The sequence below is a fragment of the Denticeps clupeoides genome, chromosome 7 (genome assembly GCF_900700375.1).
Source record: "Denticeps clupeoides chromosome 7, fDenClu1.1, whole genome shotgun sequence".
Lineage (NCBI taxonomy): Eukaryota > Metazoa > Chordata > Actinopteri > Clupeiformes > Denticipitidae > Denticeps > Denticeps clupeoides.
The window spans coordinates 11,452,128-11,474,742 of NC_041713.1; the positions used below are offsets into that span (position 1 = coordinate 11,452,128).

The 22,615-nt window shown below is 42.2% G+C and overlaps 1 protein-coding gene across 5 annotated transcripts in view; it reads right to left on the reverse strand.

The window, feature by feature from the left end:
- grin2ca (glutamate receptor, ionotropic, N-methyl D-aspartate 2Ca) overlaps positions 1 to 21,913 on the reverse strand; it is a 64,298-nt gene extending 42,385 nt beyond the window's left edge. The window contains exons 1-3 of one of the 5 annotated variants that reach the window (XM_028985499.1): positions 21,813 to 21,913; positions 17,186 to 19,787; positions 4,786 to 5,254 (exon numbers count right to left, since the gene is read on the reverse strand). In XM_028985499.1, the coding sequence (XP_028841332.1) occupies positions 4,786 to 5,238 (453 nt within the window). In that variant the 5' untranslated portion in view covers positions 5,239 to 5,254; positions 17,186 to 19,787; positions 21,813 to 21,913. Of the gene's footprint in view, positions 1 to 4,785; positions 5,255 to 17,185; positions 21,348 to 21,812 lie in introns of those variants that run through there. The other 4 variants (XM_028985501.1, XM_028985500.1, XM_028985497.1 and 1 more) reach the window with 4 other exon arrangements.
- Between the last annotated feature and the right edge of the window lie 702 nt (positions 21,914 to 22,615).

A 22,615-nucleotide genomic window follows, 5' to 3' on the forward strand; every position in this document is an offset into this window, starting at 1 on the left:
CACCAATCACAGCAAAAGCTGCACGTCACATGAACTCACTTTCTTCTTTCTGGTTGTACAAATGACAGTGTTGTGGATCATCTCGTGATCATGTGTTGCATGCAGGTGAAGTGAAAGTGAAAGGATTGTCATTGGGATACACAGCAAGCGCAGCACACGGTGCACACAACGAAATGTGTCCTGTGCTTCTAACCCTCACACTTGGTGAGCAGCCATGAAAGGCACCCGGGTAATTTGGCAGTTTGGGATTCGAATTCAGAACCTTATGGATCTGCTTCCTTTACCTCTAGGCCATCCACGGGCCCAAGAGTTCCTTCTTGACACCTCTTTCTGTGTGTGGTGTGGACAGGGAGTGGATTTGCAGTTTTCTTTTGCTGCAGACTTGTCTATAAGAACTGTGACTTTAATCTCCATGACCCTGCCCCACACACAGCACCCAGAGTCACAGAATAATAAGCTGTAGCTGTCTATAGTGATGATCCCTGAGTTTCTTCGCTGACTTTCAGTCTTTTTTTCATATTAAATGAAATCAATAATGATGACTAATTTACTGAGATACTAGTGGCCTGGTAATAACATGTCTTTATGGATGCATGGGTAGAATGAGCAGTGACAGAAATTTCTAATCCATCTCTCCAGCCGATCTGCCATCTTCAGAATGTAACTTTGTGGTAAACTTTGGCCTCCTTTTGGCATTAAGGGCAGGCACATTAGTCAGTCTGACCGATTCATGTTGATTAATATACTGCTTGTGCTTACGACAGCAGCCTTGACTAATACATTGATCTCTGATAGGCATTTCATTAGAATGCAATCACAGCCTGACACATGGGAGTTCTTGGCATTTTTTCCCAGATATCAGGTGCATATCTTGAGCTCTTTAACCCAAAGGCTAATTGCTAATGCTGTACAACAAGAACTCAAGTCATTCTGCTTAACCAGAGGATGCTAGGGAAAAAAAACAGAGGTGAAAATGGATTTATTGTCATTGTGAAACACTGCAGCACAGCACACAGTGCACAAATCAAAATGTGTCCCCTGCTTTTAACCATCAGCCTTGGTGAGAAGTGGGCAGCCATGACAGGCAAGGGAGCAGTGTGTGAGGAAGGTGCTTTGCTCTGTGGCACCTTGCCGGTTCGAAACCTTCTAATTACGGGGCCGCTTCCTTAACTTACGTAAGTATTGGATGCAGAGCTCTGTGAAAGATGTGCAAGAAAAGTGAATCACTGACCAGTCTGGACTCTCAATGACCAGTGCATGGAGGAAATTTTTTTTATGTCTTATTACAAAAGACATGAGTCTAAGAACAATGCAACAAAGCATGACTTTTGGATATAATCAAAAGTCTCCTACAGAAATCAAAGGTGCAAACATTGGTTATTTTGCTGACAGTGCATGCTTAGTCCAATCTTGCAAACATTTGGAGAACCTTTGAAGGTGAGTCTCAGTATGTGTCCCTTTGAGAAAGATATGCAGGAATTGGCTGTGAAATTGATAGTGTAGCCTGAAATTATTAATCATTATATGTCCAAGTCAGACATGTAATTGCTGGACATAAGGCTTATTGCATGATTAACCCTTGAAAGGTAGCATGTATAAGGGCATCTGTTTTTTAAATGTGTTATCAAATGTGTCAGGGTCAAAGGAATCCTGGAACTCCTCCCGGCTACCTGTGGGTGCAACAAAGCATGAGATGTGATTTCTTTTGTGACCAGTTACCAATTATGCAATGCCTGAAGAAATTAGTAAAATATATGGCAGGATATCTACTGGAATAATCCAGTAACAAGTGTAGTACATGAGTAAGTATGTGTCTACACAGATGCTTGTTTAAAGAGCAAGTAGATCTTTGGCCTTGAGCGTTTGATTGAGAAACACAAATTCACACCAACCCAGGCCTTGATCCATAAGCCATAGCTTATGGCTTAACTTCAAGGAAAGACCGTCAATTATCCAACATAACTCCCATTCAGCAGATACTTGCACTGGGGGTCAGATCCAATCAATTTCATTCAGTCACTCCTCAAGTAACGTTTATGACAGATGTGAGTAAAGTGGGGTTTGAACTTGCAAATTAGATAAATAGGGGAGATTTGTTTTCTACTATCATGCCTACCACAACATGTTATGTAGGAGGTGTAACTGCAAGACAAACTATACATAAAACACTCATTCAACTATGTATTACTTCATATTAGGATGAAAGATGGAGCAAAGACAATGCACAAGTTAGGTTTATTTACAAGATAATCGGTGGCTATAAGACAATGAACAGGTAATCACAGCGATTCAAGAGGGCACATGGCCAAGCTGCCAGTCTGGAGTTCCTGCTTGACTTGGGAGTGATGCATTGGGAATAGGGGGCTTGTGTTCTACCTTTAAACCATTTACAGCAGATCTGCTGATGAGAGAGACCTCCACAAATTTGCTCTAGTCTCACGGCCAAGAACCAGAGAGAGCGAGAGAGAAAGAATTGTGTCATTAATCAGTTACAACCCAAGATTTCTGACACCCAGCCATGAAGGAAGCCTCCATGCCAAATATTTAATAAGCACGTCGCCAGACCAAACAACCTTAACAGGGCTAATGACTTCAAAATCCTTTTTAAGACAAAGGATTGTAATTGTCATTTGTTAGGAATAATTGACACTTGAAATGAGTTTTGGTAATTAATAATACAAATTACTTCATATTTACCCTCCTGTTATCACCAAACTAAGTGGATACATCTGCATTGGGCAGGGAAATAAATGCAGTAAATATATATGTATATATATGCATGCAGCAGTTATATTTCATTTCTGGAGTCAGTTCAATGTTGCAATACAAAGTGGATTTTTGTGAATTTCAATATAAGACCACCTCACCCCACAGGCTTTGCTGACTATTTGATTGCGTTAGAGTGAGCATTGGTAGTCCAATATCATGCCTGCTGGCTCTATTGATATGAAAATTCCTTTAACAGAAAAGAAATGCGATTAATAGCTCAGCGGATCCATCGATGGAAATCAGGGTTGTTACCCGGACCTCATATACGTTTTCCTTCCTGCCAGCAAATCCACACCCTTTCCACGCACCGGCATGCACACGCCGCATACAGAAACATTCTTGCTTTTGCCTCAGCACAGGCACCGTTGATAGAGAAAAAACACACAATAGGTGTTCTTCTGATTATTCTCCTGCAAAGAAGGGTCAGTGTTCCTCCTCACATTTACATTTCTGGGGTGAATAAATGGTTTGCTTTTGTTGATGGGGTGGGTGGAAGGGCCCCTGGCATGCAGCAATTTCCCATGAAAGATATAAAACCCATACGCTGTAAGCGGCCACTTGCTGTTTTTTGGCCACCTGTGAAATTTGGAGTGCTTCAATGGCCCATTGCCATCATATTACCATGTTCTGGTGTATGGATGGGGAATTGACCTCTATCTCATGCAGCCACACTTTGCTGTAATTAAAGGCTCCTTTTGCCCTCAAGCTCTATTCTAGCCTTCCTCTTCCTTCCTGTTTTTATAAATGCCTCTTAAAAACAGTTTGCCTCAAAGATCACAGTAGAAGCATATGGCATCAATCACAGAGAGTCAGGTGAGTGTGTCCATTACCCTGGGTCCATTAACCCTGCATTGTTCTTTTTTTTTTCTTTTTTTTTCTTGCACATGATTCTCATTCAGAATAAGGAAGCAGCCTTAGTGACAGTTGTCAGTCATTAGCCTCCTCCCATTTTAAAATCATCATGAAAGGTTGTGTTCTAGGTGAAAGAAATAGTGTCGCACTACAGAAGGGATTGTTGCCATCTCTGCCAAAGCCTGCTACCAAACCAGACATCCAAAAGGTTTATCAGTAATTCAAGCATCCTAATGGGTGATCTAGTGGGCACCACATATTAAACAGCAATCTACCATCCGAAAGATTAATTTACTAGTGGAACAGAACAATGGTTTCATCATTTTTGTCTTTTATAGTGTTAACGGTGAAGTTAACAAAAAGAAAACGGAAAATCACAATTTATGTTAATTAGTGTGTTAATTGTCTATTGAAAATCAGTTGTGTTGCATTGGTGAGGTCTGTATCATGATTCTGTCTTTTTTGACTGTGACTCAATATGGTGAACATGTGAAGGGCAGAAAATCTATCAGTCTATCTATATGTCTTTTCTGGCTTTAGTTTTAGCATGTTTGTCCCCTGGACAGGCCAGAGACAGAAAGGGAGTGTGCAGCATCTGCTTTCCTGTAAGTCACAGTGCATAGGCATGCCAACAGAGCCAGCTAATGATGTGTGGTGTAATGACCCTGTTAATTATTGCTGTAATTAGGGCATGACCGGCACTGAGTGGAGGCCTTACTTTCTTCTGGCCTTTTAATGTGCTGTCCAGGGCACAGCGTATGTAATGATTCTGGACTAAAACAATGTGAAGATGCTGGTATTCATTAGGCTTTACGGGACAGTTTTTCACTAGCACTGTTGGAGGTGCATTTTAATATTTCTCAGGCATAGATGTCTCTGTCTCATTCATAAATTCAGTGGATGATTTTTTTTACACAGATGAAAAAAATACAATTCTCCCTGTCCACAATTTTAAGAAATTGAACAAAGACGTAGGAGCCTAGACATCATAATTGACACTAGGATCATTCCTATTTAGTTTTTTGTTTTCAGTAGAGGTTTGTGGAACTTATTTCAAACACTGCGAAAGATGGATAGCAGATGCTGTGGTTACAATGCAGATTTTGTAAAATGTTGTCTGCAGTTGTGTTTGCCCACATACTGTGCAGAGTGTGTTTGTCTCACCTTGTGAGGCAGTACGACAGCTGACCCCCCGCTTATGCCTACGATGGGCACAGACGTCTGAGTGGATATGAAGTCAAGGATCTGCGCCACAGCCTCTGACCCAACGTTGTCCTCAAAAACCACGCCGTGCACCCGGTTGGTGGCCAAAGTGTCACAAACACGTGTGAGCAGCGCCCGGGGGTTGGTGTTGTTCACCAACACAGTGATCGGGTTCACATCCAGAGGCAGGTCCAGGAAGTTTTCACGGCTCAGCCGCCCCTTGATCTCCGTCTGGTAGGCCGTCCCGCTAAACACCACTGCCACATTTACCGCCGGCTCATGGGCCGTGCTGAAGGGTCGACCCTGGCAGCGGGGGGCGGAGCACAACAGCAGCAGCAGGAGATAGAAGGAGAGGTGAGACGGCGGCGGCGGCGGCCACAAGAAGGCGCTCAAGCAGCCCAGACGCACGCCCATCTCAAACCCCTACTGCCTGCGGACAAATAAAGACAAGGCACATCTGTAATAACCTTTTTTACATACAAAATCAACACTGAAAAAAGCAGCATGACATGACACACAAAATTCGCCAAAGTGCAATTAGTACTACATCGTGCAGCTCAGATAAATGACCTTTTAGCTGTATGTGTGTGTGTGTGCTCAGGCATATAACATACTCACTAAACAATATGTAGTTGAGTGAGTTCAGTGTTATGCTGGCAAACCTTTTAAGTGTGTGTTTGTGCATGTGTGTGTTGGTCCAGCAGCTGTACACCACCACTATTTTACTGCCCTGTCAACTAGGCCAGATGGTGTCCAGAGAGTAATGCACCCCCAATTGAATGGGGGATTTAGGAATCCTCTCGCCTTTTTATTTATTTATTTGTTAATGTTTTTTTTTTTGTTTGTTTGCTGTGTCTTTTTTTTTTTTTTTTTGCAGCACAACTTAATCTCTACAGCACACACCCAGGGTATTTATATGCCATTCTGATCCATTTTTATACTGCACTTTTTATGTAATATGTGTTTTACTTTAATAAAAATGGCAACATGATTTTTGCATTGCGTATTGGACGAAAAGGCAGTACTCTCAATGACAGCACACAATAAAATCTGTCAAATGATTGAATTATTTTGTGAACAAATAACTACTTTCAAAGTTTATTTCTGTATTTATATCTCTATATTATAGCAAATGAACCAAAATACACAGTTTTCCAATTACAAATGCCCCATCAGGAGAACCAGTTGAGCTGCTGTTGTCACTCCTGAAATATTAGCAGCCTCCCACACTTTAAAACTGAACTCCTCTGACAGTAGTTTTATCAATACATGTCACCAGCTGTCTCCATCTGTGAGATGCTGTCAGGAAGATTCAGGCTTTTACGCTTTAATCTGTCAGATCCGACGCCTGCGGCCCAGACCCCCGAATCCCTGTCACTGGCCACCAAACCCATCGCAGAGGGCCAGACGCTCCCCATTTAGCCGCTATCCCTCCAGGGTGGGATGAATGGAGTGGGTGAGACTTCTTTTACCTTATCAGACTGATTGCAAGTGACAGGAATAAGCCCCCCCACTGAACACACAGAGTCCCTCACACAAGTGGACCATGAAACCTCATGTCTCCTGGTGCTTGGAGCTCGACCTACTGAAAGCCCTGGAGTTGTTCACAGCTCTCACTGAGTATAACAAGCAGAACCAGGGGAGAGATGAGTTCATGTGGGAAGACATATGCAATTGCCACATTATTAAACATCCCCTATTATGAAAATTTCACTTTGTGTGATTATTTAACATTAATAAAAGTTCCCCTAGCCTGTCTATGGGACTGAAGTGACTAGATTTGGTGAAATGTATAAAGAGTCCTTGGGCCATTCTGTTTCGCTGTTCAGAGCGGCAGCTCAGACAGTCAGATCTGGAATCCCTCCCCTTATGTTGTCACAAGGGAAAAGGTTACCTCCCATTTCCAATGCTTTGTCTACCCAGAGAATTTCCCACCCTCCCCTAAAAAAGAAAGTCCACAGACTGCCATGGCTTGAAAATATGTGAAGCTTTGCAGTTGGAATTTCAGGCAAAGTGAAAATATATAAAAGATATAATAAAAAATATATATAATAAGTGATATCATTGTATTGTGACCCATGTATCGTGATATGTATCATGAGGTCCAATACATACCCCTAGCATTGGTCATACCACCCAAGACCAGCTTTGATGATCAAATTTGTTGAACAAAAACAAACAACATTTATTTCATATATAGCGCAAAAATGTCTCAATCTGCTTTGACAGACCCTAGAGTTGAGACCCCCCGTCCTTCTGCACACATGGAAAACCTCCACGTTGAAAAGGGATTAACCTTGGGCAGAATTCATGAGTAAGTCATTGTGATTTCATGCAGGTCATGCTGACCCACCAGCTAAAAACACTGCAACTATAGGAACAAATTGAATGTGATTCAAAAAAGCACAAAAGCATTGAAGCTGGTTAATGTGGTTTGATCTTGATTGATTTTTTCAAGAACAGCTTTGACCAGCAAGTTTGTCCAACTCACTTTGCGTTGTCATGATATGACCTTCAAAAAAACAGTTGTTAATGAAAGTTAATGAACCTGGTAAACTGCTGGACCAGCCAGATTGACCCCTTTAATGTTTTCACACAGTGAAGAACACATTTGAGCATCTGAACATGTGCTTTTCATGTTGGTCATGTAAATCATACATGGCTGAGTTTAAAAAAAGAGTAATTTTGATCAAATGATCAAAATTACTCAGCAGATAATGAACCCTGGTTTTATCTTACTAATTACCCAAGCTGGCATTTACAATTCCTGTAAACTGATTACTTCTGTTTTTTTTTTGTTTTTTTTTTATTTGACTAGAGTTTCTTCATTTCAACAGGTCTTTTTAACCAGTATGCCAGTATCCGCTGAGCCCAGATCTGATAGGTCACACATTCCAATTACATCCAATCAGCAGTGATGTAGGGATATATGAAGGTCAGTTCATGTGTGTGCATGTGTGTGTATGTATGAGCTGCTTCCTAGGATACAAAATAAAGCAGCATGTTCCAGAGTGAGTCATTGTGACGTGTTGCACACACAGACACACACACACACACACACACACACACACAGAACATTTTGCAAGATTATTTATGTTTCGAGAGAAAATCATTGACCACACAGTCTCAGATCTATTAAGACTCCTGCTGGCATGGGTCTTGGTCTTAGAATATTTTGTAGAAAGCCTTCAGTCCCAGATTGCAGACTTACTCGGAACAAGCATGTTTATTCAGTTAATGATTTACTCTTCATTTGGTTTCTACCAAGTCATTGAACCTGTGGTGGAAATCAAATTAAGTTCCCATTAAGTTCAACTTACATCTCATGGGAACTGGTTTCATTGCAGGGGGGCTGAGAATAAAAATTCTTGTTCCAATTCCATTCCTCCCTCTCCAACCTACATCCCCTCTCCTCCTTAGGAAAATCTAAAGGACAGAACCAAAACAGGTCACTAAGAATGTTGGACCACTTAATAGTAGAATTTGAAATCAACCTTGGATGGACTTATTGGGCAGATCTGATGAAAACACAGGACATTTCCAAAATAACATACAGTAAGGTATCCTTAAATTTGCAGTGAACGGAACTAAAATATATTAAACGGTTTCAATTTGCTACATTTAACTTTATATTGCGTGTCCACTGCATTTCCACTTATCTCTATACATCACCTATCTTACATACTATACATATGCATGCACCTTTGCCAATGATGTCAGGTGCTCTATTGAGGCAGTGGCTGTTTTTTCCCTTATTGTGTCACTGAAAAATTGATGATACAATAATGAAGTCACACTTTTGAATACTACCACTTCTGAAACAGTTAACCGGGAACAATTCCTACCAAAATATGATCAAATCAGCCAAAGGTGACAGTTCAGGAATTAGGAACAATTAGAAGGCAACTTGTTTGTTTCTAATTTTACTACCTCCCCATGCTGTGGAGGGTGGCCCATATTCTTTTACCCCAATTTATATATGTCAGTTGTTTCGTCAGGCCATTTCAGTGGGAATTTGTAGGGCTCTTTTCAAATCAGTGACCTCTCCCTTCCTCCCTCTCTCTCTCTCTCTCTCTCTCTCACTTGGCTCTGCCTGACTTACAGCAGGCCAGAGAAAACAGAGATACCAGATTAGATCAAAGCTCCCGGAGCTGTCACACTGTGGCCCTGGCACCCCAAACCGGTTTTATGAAGTTCTGTCCCAGTCCAGGCAGACCACCAGCTCACACACTTTGTCACACCCTTTTTCCCACTGCAAAGGTCAAAGTGTAAAAGAACGAGTGTGAGAACAGAGTAATGGGGAGATAACTAGAGTGCTTTTCCCTTTCTAGAGCAGTCTTCTGTGTGCGCTGTGGATCTGCAGCTCGGCAAGCTGTCCTGTGTCATTAAAGAAGAGTTGAACACCCTCTAGTGGAGGAGAGGCTGAGGAAGGGATCTCTGAACACAAGGACACTTTGGAGGTCCCTGAGAACACTCCTGTTTGGAACAGTGAGATGCAGCGAACCGTCAGCACAGTGGGGGAGCATCCATTGTGACAAAAAGGCTAAATTGGAGCAGCCTAGGCCTTCGGCCATTGATTTATTGTCTCAGAGCATTTTAGAAATAAGCGGCGTGTACAGCATGCGTTCAGCAAAATTAGCTTGATGCTGCCAATTTGTGTTGGAAACTGTGTCTCATTTGCCATCTTAAATCATGATGTGTGACTGGCGGTTGCCACCCTCACTAATCTGCAGGTTTTTATGTGCTTTGTGTCATTGATTCGTGATGAAGGTCATTGCCACCCACCTTTCAAGGATACTGCAGCACAAAAGAACAAACCTCATATATACACAAACCGTGTATATCCTGACAGGTGGTGCAGACCCTGACATCTTATAGAACCGTTAGGTTAATGGACAGGTACAATAAATGATGCCCACACAGGATTCATGTCACAGTTTTCCAATCGCTGGTGTTATTATGTTGATAAATATACTTCATTACTGCCAAGCCTTAACGTATGCCATGAATAATGAGTGAGACATATAAATAATGCATATGAGAAATACGTGAATGGTCAAAGTGCGATTCTCTTCAGATTTTCTGTGTTACTGGAATGCAGTCGCTGATATTATTGAGCTGATTTTGATCCTTTTGGTGTCCTCCACCTTGTCCACAGGGCTGCACCTTGTCACTGTGACAGCGTAGAGCTTTAAATCAGAAAGGAATCTTCCACACTGTCAGCACATCCTTTGTTGGTACATACCACTCTCCCTTTCTTATTCTATCACCTCCCCCCTTTACACAATACTGCTCTTCAGTTTTCATTTAATAACTTTTTCTACCTTTCAGAACTACTACCAGGCCCACAATATTTAACATCACTGCTTCTCTGGTGCAATGTACAGTGCATAGGTAGGAAAAATGTACTAACTCAACATCAAACCCACAGCAATCAATCCTTCCCTATGAACTAAAGTGGTTCTGGACACATCTTCCAACAAAGTACTTGGTTGGTTTATAGAGAGAATTATTTTTATATGTTAATTCTGCAATTGTTCTTTTTGTAGCACCAAGACAACAAAGTAACTTTTGTTCCCCGTGTTCCCAGTGTCCAGACTTTTGGCTGGTCCTTCTTTTTGCCTTGTCTTGCCTTGTCATACCTTATTGCCCTGATTGTCCTCACTTATTTGCCTGTGTATATATAGATACCTGTTGTGTAATGGGCTTTTCTTTGTCTATATTTCAGTCTATATTGCACATTTCATTTTTGGTTTTATACCAGTGTATGTATTTTGGCCATCATGTGACTGTTTTTTTTCCATTTGCTGCTCCCTTAGTTCCTGCACTGTCCTTTCTCTGAAGAATTACATTTGTTCTTGGTAAACAATATCCCCATGTGAATCTCCTGTTCGGCTCCTCTAACCTTGTAATGCGGTTTTGTGTTATGACCCATGATCAGCTTTAGTGATGGGCTGTCACATGTGTGTAATCCATCAACTTTTCTCTACTGATTGCAACCCCCAAACGGGCCAACAATTCTTTAACTCCTCAATTCCCATTCACGGCTGATCTGATTCATCAGCTCTTGCTTGACCTTCGAGCAAGGGACTCACACAAACAAAGTATCGGGTTTCCAGGTCTTCTAGCAAGTTTGCAAGTCCTCTGTTCATTAGCAATTTAGCCTTTGTTGAATATGATGGTGAAGACAATGAATTTCATTTATTACATGATTGATCCACCCTGGAATGGCTGGCTGAGGATTTACAAAGTCCTCCTTGAGTAACCCAGTCTCTTCCACCCTCTGCTGTCTCAGGCTGATGCCCAGATCACTCGCCCAAGAGCTTAAAGACTGGAAAAGAGTGTAAACCGAGACTGCAAAAAGAGCCAGCAGCCAGTTTTACAGGCTTCAAATGCACCATTGCCAACTGACACATGTTTCTGGGACAAACCCCAAACTCAACTTTGGCAAACACAAATCTTTATTATCTTAATATCAAAAGGTTCACATTAGTCTCCTGTACTCTAATAGGTCTGCTTCCTATAATTGCTTTTACCTTCTGCAGCTAAATAAAGGGGGTTTGATTCACCAAGAAAACATCAAATCAGTGCAGATTAAAATAGCAGTTAAGACAAGATTTAGACCATTTGTTTTTCCAGTATTTGCATATTGTGACAGCCCCAATTGACGAGTGTCAGGGTATCATAATCAAGGACTGTTTTATGACTGTTTGACATGACAGGGTCAGAGATATGAACCCATACCCTTTTCTTCAGGATCCCAGACAGTGTGCAGCTCGTAATGTAAACCGAATAAGAAATTGAACACACTCACACATGGCAGGAGAAATTTTGCATCTCCTGTTCACCTAAATTGTGGAGCCTGCTTGCAAAATGAAGGCCTGTTCTATTGGTTTCTGAAAGTGATTGTGCCTGAAAGTGGGAATATTTCCAGTACACTATGCTATTAAAGGCAGTGCAACAGATTGAGTGAGGACAAGTGTCAAAAGATTAAGCTGTAATCATGTAACTTACTAACTTAACATTTGTTCTACTGTGAACAACAAAATACACAGCAAATGTCTAATAAAAAAAAAAAAAAAACAGGACAATTAAACTTGTGAATATACAGAACAACTGTATAATTATTTTTTCTTTAATCCCTGTTATTTCTAACCCAAACCAAAAACAGGGAGCCAGCACTCACGCTTTTGTTCTGATGCTCAATCCAATTTAAGGTTGTGAGATTAAAAATCCACCTGAAGTCAATCTTTTGGGGTTTAGAGTCATTTTCATTTCTGATAAAGATCGCCCAGTTCAATCTCATCTCTGAGCAAACAACACGAAACAGAACATTTTAGCCCTGCAGTTAAACAGTACATGTGCAATATCTTATCTCATAATACGGAATTATTGTTTAAGATTTAAATAATTTAATTCAATTTAATAATTTGGGGGTTTATAATGACACAATCTTTTCAAATTCTAAATTATCATTGCAATAATTCTTAGGTGTAACAATGCATAACTGTTAAACTTGTTGGACAAATTACTTATTCATCAAGAAGCATGTGTCAGAGAAGACCATATAGGGACTTTTCTTGATTCTAACGCTATTTATGAATTCTATGCGGACCTCGTATGTCCCCTGACCCAACTTATAACAGGGCCACTCTGTAAAGACACCATATGACTTTTAATGTGGGTTTCATGTTCACCCTTTACATTTCTGAACACTTTGCCATGTGAAAGACATCTAAATGGCAAGTGCATAGCTTTTCACATGCTGTAATCTTAAAGGTTTTTCTAAACAATGCTAAAAATAAATTGCTATCAAATAAATTTAGTTATTTAGTGCTTTATCAAGTTTCACAGGATTGTCTCCTTTGTTTTGCCAGCAGGCTAAATCCTGGCTCCTGACTGGATGCATTTAGTGCATATGCAAATGTTGGGTAATTAGAATGTTTGCAGGCTGGGAGATTAGGCTGGGAGTTAATGAAGGTATCACCCTCATGCTCACACTAAGGCATTTTACTGTGAAGGCTCAAGATGGCATAACTCATCTGAGATGCACACATGGAGAAATAGATGGAAGTGTAAACCTTTGACCCTACTTGTTGTGTGTCGGGTGTGTGTGTGTGAGATTGAGAGTGTGTGTGTGGTCCAGGGATCAGGATAAGACCCTGATTTTAGCTAAGTTTGAGGCTATGGTCTGTGAATCCCCCACCAGATGTCACCGACTCAGTCCTGACAGCTGAATGATAGGAAGTCCATGCCCTTCACACACACACAGGACCCCTCACATTGCATCCCCACCACATGAATTCGTTCTGTGTATGACACACACACACACTTTCCACCCACACTCACAAGCACAAACGGGCTGTAATCCGCATATGAACATACCACTTTGTTTTTTAATCTGAGGCCCCAACTGCAGATGCACCAGCATCTACTTTAAACCTGCCTCTGCCATGTGTCCACAACACAGTTCACATTCCCTCAGTTACTCTTGTACATCTGTTGCCAAAAGTGCTGTTAACTGTTATTTAAACCCGAGGACAAATCTGGTCGGTGTGTGTAGAACAATGCAAGGTCTTTAGAAATCCAGCAGCACCATAAACTTCCCTTGCCACACACATCAATATTATTGTAATTTCAATTGAATGATATGATATTCAGTCTTCAGATCTCAATCCAGATGAACACTTGGTCATCAAGAGGCATCAATCATGCCTCCATAGATGGGAGGACCTGTGCAAAGAGACTTTGGTACTGCTTCCCCAATCATATTCTTGGTTTAAAGCACTGATCTATCGGTACCATGGACAGCTCCTCTGTGGTAGGTTTCTATTCCATTACTACAGTCACATGAAAGTGATGTCAGGAACCAACAACAGGTTGTTAACTTTATAGCTTTACTACATTGTTAAGATATTGTTTCCAGTAATTTCAGTGTCAAAGTTACTGTTCCTTCTCATCGATGGTGAAATGCCACCTAAAACTAAAGCTGCTTTATGACAATGGGCATTGTAAAAGTGTAAAATTTATCATCATGTTTTAACCTGTCACTTATGATATATTTTGTCACATGATTTTTTTTTCAATTTGGATTAAAATTACACAACACACAGATTAAATTGAATTGTCTAAAGAAGTCTCTGCAGGAGGGGTGCAGAAATCCAGCTCGACAAGTGCCATTAATTCTAATTAATGGCTCAGGCGTGTGGAAGAGCAGCCGAGTGTGAGATTTTGTTGTTGTCCTGTTGCCCCATCGTATCCGAGCTCCGCTCTCAGGCACAGTACACAGACACAAATTGACAGCAATCAGCCTGGATCAAATTCCAGCATTTAAAGATGTGGTTGGAGCGAAAGCGACCAGGTGAAGAGAGAATCGCATGATGAAGAGAGAATCTCGGTGGGTGTGCCTTCACTCAAGGAGGAGGGAAGAGTATGCCCCCCTCTGTCTCTCGCTCTCTCTTTCTCTCACGTGTCAGTTTTCCCCCTGCATCAGGAACAGGACGTTAGAAGAGGGGCACACGGTGTGGTGTGATGAATACCAATGCGGTGAGCGCTTTTGCACCATACAGCTCAAAACATACACAAATAGAAAATTCATACTTGTATACACCCAAACGAACACACACAATATCTCTCTCTCTCTCTCTCGCTCTCTCTCTTACAGTTCGTATAAAGACGCTGCAGAGCTGCATGTGATTCGTCCCTGCTGCTGATCAGCCGGCGAGATTATGAGGCTCTGCGCCACACAGGTTGTCCTTGAAATTTACAACTTCTTTCAGACGACATTGTCGCCGTCTCGGGCTCAGTCTCGGCGCGCTCTGATTCTCATGACAACACACTTTGATTCCCTCTTCCCGTCACTCTCTTTGAGCCGCACTGCCAAATGAGTTACCGTGTATTTCCTCAGTGTGTGTAAATTGACTGATTTCCATCAAGCGGCAGGTAAAACTGGTTACTGCTTTCCAACCAATCCGACCAGGGTTATTTATACATATTTACATATACACATACACACACATGCACACACACACACACACACATATACAGTCAGGAAATAAATCATATATAATTACAGAAAACTGAATTCATTAAATGATAATCTGAATATATGGAACGACACTGGAATATTTGTAATGAAAACCTAAATATATTTAATGAAACAGGATATGTATGTGTGCATGTGTGGGTGTGTATACACATACACACAAACACTTTTGAAATAATCCTGCCATTCAGCATGTGATTAGGTTAGAGTTAATCATTTATACACTGTATTTCAGTATTTCACTCTAGGGTGATGTGGTAGAACTGCAGCAGCTCTGTGAGTGACAGCCCTTCCTACAGACCAGCCCAGCAGCGTTGGATTCACTTAACCAAGGAACCCCTCACTGACACACAATAACAGCATTCCGACTCCTCGCACACACGCTGACATGACCTATCAGGGACCAAATGAAAAATGACATTTTAGTGGTCATTACTTGGCAAATTCTTATTCGCATTAGAACAAAATGTTATAAAAATCTAAATATGGATTACAAATATATTACCCTAGGTCCAAACTACGTGTGTGTGTGCGTGTGTGTATGTGGGTGCTATGGTTATGGTGAACTGTAATCTGTGGTATTCCGAAGTGGCACAGAATGAGAAGAGGTTTCACATGTGAGAAAGAAAAATGAGTGCGAGAGAGATAGGGAGAGAGAATGTATGTTTTTGTGTGTGTGTAAGTGACAGGGTAATAGTGTAGCTGTTTTTGTCAGACGGGATTAAAACAGCATCTGTTTAAGGTCTTTGCTTGATTGCTGACTTCATTTGTTCCCACTTTTTAGCCTCTGTAACCCGAGTGTTTTGTCTTAACTCACATGCACACTTCATAGTGACATAGTGCATGATGCACGAAGGTGAGGCGAAAACACATATTTTTCTGAATATGTGTTTGACTACATGGACAAGTATATGTATTTATGTCTGTGTGCATGTGTGTGTGTGAGAGACAGAGAATTTGTAAAGTGAAGCCTGTGATCAATGCATCTGCTCCACACACACATACACACACACACACACACACACACACACACACAATCAGACATACTCTGCATTGATTGAGGCATATACTCTGAACAAAACGTATATTTGTCACTACGCACACACTCACACACGTGCCAGGATTGTGGATTCACGCTAGGATTTTCTATCACATCGCATTAAAAGGCTTCCGCTGAGGCACGTCCTGTTCACATCTGAAAACACCACGGGAGATGGGACCAGATTCAGGTGAGACGGAGAATATCTTCACGTTGCATTTAACACCCCCCGCCACCGCCCAACGTGTCCCGGGCCACTTTATTCCTGCCGAGACACAGACAGCCTCTTTATTATCCAAGCCTCGAATGCCACTTTTTGCTTCTCTCTTTTTGTGTTTTGGGATGCATTTTAAGGAGCCTAAATGTCATGTAAGCCATTTTTTGGAAATGTCTGAATATATCTACTTTGCTGCATCAAAACTGACCATTTGATCATTGAGGAGCATTGTGACCAGGAGCAGTGCAATAAAACTTATGTTTCCTTTCTCTACCATTTAAATCAGCTTTTTTTTTTTTTTTTTTTTTGATGATTTCTTCCTCCTTTGTCAATGGTCTATGTACTCACAGTCCCTGTAAGCAAATGTGAGCGAGTAACCTTTAAGATGACGTTTCCAATGGAAAAACCTGTTGACTATGGAAAGCCTTTGTATTTCCTAACCACCAGCATCACGTGCAGGGCTCATAATATCTAATTAACCCGTCCCAACACTGCGCTCCACGCCTCACGCTCTCTTCCACTTTCCACAATCTTTGATTAAAGACATCCAACATGTGGGTCTTCTACACAGTAACTCCGAAGGTAAGTAACACACAAGGTAAGTGATGAACTGCTAGCACACACACACACACACACAGAGACAGAGACAGAGTTGTAGCTCGTATAAACATTGAAGGTTAAGGTTTCAATCCCAGTTCCAGATCACCGGCTGGGACACAGGGAAATTGAGAGCAGAACAGAAGTAGGTATCTGTGTGAGTGTGCGTGTATGTGTGTTTTATTTACACCATAGACAAATGTCATTATAAAGATTGGAAGACATAATATTTTGTAGAAAGTGGGGGCATTTTGCCTAAAAAAAAAAGGTCTTATCCAAATAAAATTGCTGAAAGATCGACCTTACCCAGGTTAGGTTTAAAGGTAGAAAAGTTACATAGAGGTACTTTTATAATGCGACATCTGCATTTAATCTATAATTCATATGAATATTAGTTAATGCCTTAGGTCATCAAAAAGACAGGAAAAAAGCTGTGTGTGTAAAAAAGTGAGTCATTCATTACCTGTATTGGCAATCCACATCCAGCCCGGTCTCCTGTCCCCTCATCCCGTAGTACGCCGGCTCCAGCCGTTTCCCCCCCACCTTTTCCACCTTCTCTTCTCTTCCCTTCTCTTCTCGTCCTTTCCTATCCCTCACTTTCCGTCAACCCCTCTCTCCCGTGTGTGTTCCTTCCTCACGGCACTTGTTTGAGTCTATTTCAGTCGGAGCAGGGCGCCCACTGCGTCGCAGGCATGCTCTCCAGCACTTTGGCAGAAGGTCACATTATCTCCGGCTGGTGGAGGGAGGGTGGGAAGCAGTGGGGAGGGGTGGAGCAGAAGGGACAGGAGCCGTTTGCCAGGATGATGAAGTAGAAGAAAGGGGGAGGGGGGGGGGGTAAATAAAAGGGGGCGGGAAGAGAAACCAGAATAAAATAATGTAATGGAGAACAGAGCAGACAGTGGCTCAGCTGCCCAGAAACGTCTTGATATCTGATCAGCCGGGTGCTGGACAACCTGCTTGGGACAAGATGAAATGCCTCAATGCTCCTCAAATCCAATAATGTCCTATTCTGAAGAATAAAAGATACCTTTAAAGCAGTTTACAAAGAAGAAAGTAAGCAAAAAAAACCTCACACTGAGTGACACCTCTGCATTAGGTCACAACCATAAAACTCCGACCTGTTCACCTCATCACACCATCATCTTCTAAACCAAGCGTAAGTCCCATTTGCAGAAGTCTCCGGTCAAGTCAGCTCTGTCAAGTTCGGCAAAGTTTCTGTCCCTTCTCCTCTTCTCCCCGCTGAGGCTCTCTTGGTTCTCCAGACACCCCTCGTCTCCTGGTGCTGGCTGAGGTCGAGTGGCGTCACGGCATCGCCATTGACCTCGTCGCCGAGCGGTCCAGATGCCGGAGGTGGTACAGGCAGAGCCCGCGGACAGATGGCACTCGTAAGTGAAGTAAGAGCCGCTGAAATCTCTCGTCCCCTCGTCGTGGATGAGCGGTGGTGTGGCTTTATTTTCAGCTGTCAGCCCGTGCCCGTGGCGGTGTTGGTGAGCATGTTATTGTGGTAGAGAGGTTGTTTTTGTGTTAGTTTTATGTTGCGGAGAGGTAATAGTAGTCATTTTTGGTGGGTGAGTAGAATTGTGGCGTCCGCTTGTTTCTTTCTGGCTCCGGGATTACTGCGTCTGATTGTAATCCTGGTTCCTGCGCTCCATGTCACAGGAAGGGCTTGTGAGCACTAATCATCGTGTAGTAAGGATTTATCCTGCAACTCTTTCTCTCTCTCTCTCTCTTTCTCTCTCTTTCTATCCCTCCCTGTTTTCTCCACCCCTCCCTATTTCACTCTCCCCTCTTTATAGCTCTTTCTCTCTTCTCTCCCCTCCCTTTCCTACGCCGTGAGACGGCCGTAACGCTGCTGCCTGCTGCACGCTCTTCTGCTCTGGCACAGGTGATGTGACATGGTCATCTTTCATCTCTCGCCCTATTTCCCTCTTCCTCTCATCATTCTTTCTGTCCATAGACAGATTCCAAATCAACAGGTTAAAAAGTAACAGGTAACAAAAGTAACCTTAGTTCTCCTTCCCAGGATTTTATGGTCACGTACGTGACTATGAAAGTACAGTACAGCTGACAAGAAGGCAGCAAGGATATGCAGGCACTTCAGGGAAGGCTTAACATTTTAATGAAGAGGGAGGAAAAAAATGGTGGCAAATGTTCCGGCTATTGACTCTGTGTCTGGGATTTATGTCAGAAAGCCACAGAAGCGCAATGCATATTTCACAAGCCCGTTGAAAATATAAGGAATATGGAAAAAATGCGTCTGTCCATCGGGGTGAACTCATAGTTCATATAGAATTTATACAATACACAGTTATTCAAAGCAAAATACAGAATTAGTTTGTGTCTTGGACTGAGATGAAAAATTTGGAGCAGCTAAGAGTGCCCGTAACCCAACACTGCACCCATGCTGTAGCACTTGAAAGAGTACATCCAGAACGTCTCCCTTTACTCCGGCAGTACAGTGCAGTGATATTAAAAACCCGAGGTGCCTGCCAATGACGTGAACCTCCCCGCGTACGCAGAGTTCGTAGCCAATGGGGAAGCAGTCGTGCCTTGCGTTTATATCGCAGTCAATGGCTGGCACTCAGAGTGAAGTAATGTTCCTACGTCATGCTTCGTTTACTGGATTTTTTTGTCAGTGAGGATTTCGCAGAAGGCTAAGTGTTGTTTGTTAAATGGAACTGTATTTTTAGATGTTATTAAAGTGCAGAGAATCTATAAATGTTTTTATCATCCTTCCACTTTGATTTCTTTGAGTTTGATTTCTTGCATTTTAGCTTTGTTAATAGAATTTCACTTTGAGCAAATGTGCAACATTTTTGCCGTCTGTTATCATGAAGTATAAGACAGAAGGACAGAGCACTTTTAGATGTTTAAGGTGGATGAGCACCTAGATCTTCCATTTTCCGTTATCCCCGGCAGCCCAGTACAAGTGGAATGAGGTGTTGACCACGTTCTGGCCAGGACATCACTCTACAAGTGTCGGGAGAAACGTTGATCTCTCTCAGGTCAATGGATGTCCACTGTCTGCTCCTGCACCCCTGGCTCCAAAAGCAACTCAGCTTGGGCTTGACAGAGGAAAAAGAGGACAAGGGATGGCATGATGGACCAATGGACAAATGGAAACTTCACACCACAAACGTCATAACGGTGATGGTCAGACAGTTTAGTGGCCTTGCCTCTCTGTCCTCTGCACTCCAGGTATTCCAGAGTGTGTTCCGAAAAGTGTGCCTGGTTTTATGGCCTTCCAAAGGTCATGCTTTTTTTATGTTCTACATTTGTACACCACATTCCATTTCTTCAGTGTTTTCTGTAAACATTAATTTCTCTCTCCAATTAATACACAACCAGTATTAATTATGCAATGTTCCCATTTAGACAGTGTTGGACAAAAGGACATTTTCAGAGCTGATGCCTGTTTATAATAAATGAGCAGGGAATACGTCTGTAACCCGGGACGTTTTCATGATCCAGACTCGACTTGAAGAATGTTGTCATCACCACTACATGCCCCTGTGCTCCACAGGAAAAGGCTGGGTGGGCAAACAAGCGTAACGGATATTGATTGCCCCCTTATAAATGTCTATTGACGCTGTCTGTTTGATTGCAAGCGTAATTAATCAATCAACAGGCAAATAGACAAGGCATAAAACATGAGACAGTGCTTTACATGGGAGGGGCCAGAGTGACACGGCTGTCATCACTGCTGGTGACGTTCTTCCCCTTAACACCAAAATGTCTAAAGCTTTTAAGGTTCCAGACAAGTGCCTCATAAATAATAATTTTTTTTAAATCCCATGGTGATTCAGAAGACACATCATATATCACAGAGTCCAACTGTATTTTGACATTAGGAGATAATATGATTGATATTATTGTGCGTTATGGTCAAATTTCCCAGCATATCAGTGGGGGATTGAAATTAAAATGGGAATTTCATTGTCGCTCCCCTACAGGCTGTGTGATGGTGTGATCAAGCTGAACACTTCATTTCATATCAATGGCTTTGTCCTTGAATATATGATATTGTGCCACTTGATGAAGACATCTAGTGCCAGGAGAACAGCATTCATCATATAGTCGGGATAAAACACTAGATATGTCATACTATCACTAGAGAAATTATTCTGCAGGGGGAATTATTTTCAAATTTATCTTGCTAAGTTTTTTCACTTTCTAAAATCTAAACCAGACTCAACTGGATGAGCAGTCACTACAGCCCTGGTTTTCATTCGCACTCCGCTTCCCCCATGTGTCACAATAATTTTCTAAAAATACTTCTTTTAATTCCATCCAGCCTGCCCGGGATACTGTCCTCTGCCCAGATGGTGATCACTGTTTGATTTTCTTCCTTCAAACATGGCTCCATTTTAATTAATTTTTCAGTCGCGTTGTCCCCTTGATTTAATATTTAAATAATGAGGCAGACAGACCACAAAGTACCTTGAGTTCAGTTTCATCCCAAAGCTGAACACTTGTTAGCAGTCTCAGTTAATGGAAACTATGGAAAAAGTGGTACTTTGTGCAGTGGAGATGCTCTCAAACATTACATTTACATTTACAGCATTTATCAGACACCCTTATCCAGAGCGACTTACCATCAGTATTTACAGGGACAGTCCCCCCCTGGAGCAACTTAGGGTTAAGTGTCTTGCTCAGGGACACAATGGTAGTAAGTGGGATTTGAACCTGGGTCTTCTGGTTCATAGGCGAGTGTGTTACCCACTAGGCTACTACCACCCTGTACAACCGGTTACAACTGGTTGTGTGTGTGTGTGTGTGTGTGTGTGTGTGTGTGTGTGTGTGTGTGTGTGTGTGTGTGTGTGTGTGTGTGTGTGTGTGTGTGTGAAGATGTGGCCTGTTAGCACGTCAGCAGGGGCCAACAACGTCCTGAAGCATTAGAGCTCACTGGCAGCCATCACCTTACCAGCACAGGTGGGAATGGGATGAGGCAGTCACACTTGTCAGGTAGGAGAGTGAAACTGAAAGCAGAGCGAAGGCAAAGGAAACCGGTGCCAAGTGGGAAAAAAGAGAGATACAGAGAGGCATGAGGATGAAGGGGCGACAGAAAAAAGAGGCATATGCCTGCTCACCATGACCTGCCTGTAATATTCCACCTGCCAGATCTTGCCGGATGGAATTATCTGACCATAACTCCACAAAAATACAAATATACCACGCAGAAGAAAAAAAAAAAACATTTGTGACGTCTGTCTCTCTCTCTCGCGCCTAATTCTCTGGTTTTGGAGATGGTGCTCTGCCCGGCCCCCCAAAGCTAGTGGAGGGTATTATTAGCCTCGATTCTGCATCAGAGACTCGTAAAGGAGGGAAAAGGCCAAACTTGGCACTGCCAGGCCACAGGGGAGAAGCCAAATATATCTGAACGTCTCTGTGTATTGACCATCGGCAGCTTCGGTTACATCCTGAAACCTGGCATCTCGCTCCCTCTCTCTCGGTCTAGTTCCTCTGCTTCTCACAAACCTGCCTCTGCTTTATTCCAGTTCGTACTTTCTACTTCCACGTGTCCCTTCATTTCTTTTTTCATCCCTCTCCGTTATGAACATGAAGGGATTGATTTTGTTCTCCCATTTCCAATCTCATGCTGCTGATCTCGTATTGGACAAATCAAATTTCTTGTCCATTTTTTCCCTCTCCTCTTGCTACTTATGAAAACCGCGAAGGGGAAAAATGAAGTGGCGTGAATGATGAATTACTCTTATTGTAGAGCAATGCCTCATTCAAGCGACGTGTCATTTCCTCCATTGTGACCTCCCACACAGCTTTAATTAAAACCAGAGACGTCACAAGTCAGGTGACCATGCTGTGACTGAAAGGTTTAAGTATGCAAACTAAAAATACTACTAGCCAGTAGTTGCAAAGAAGGACAGAACATGTT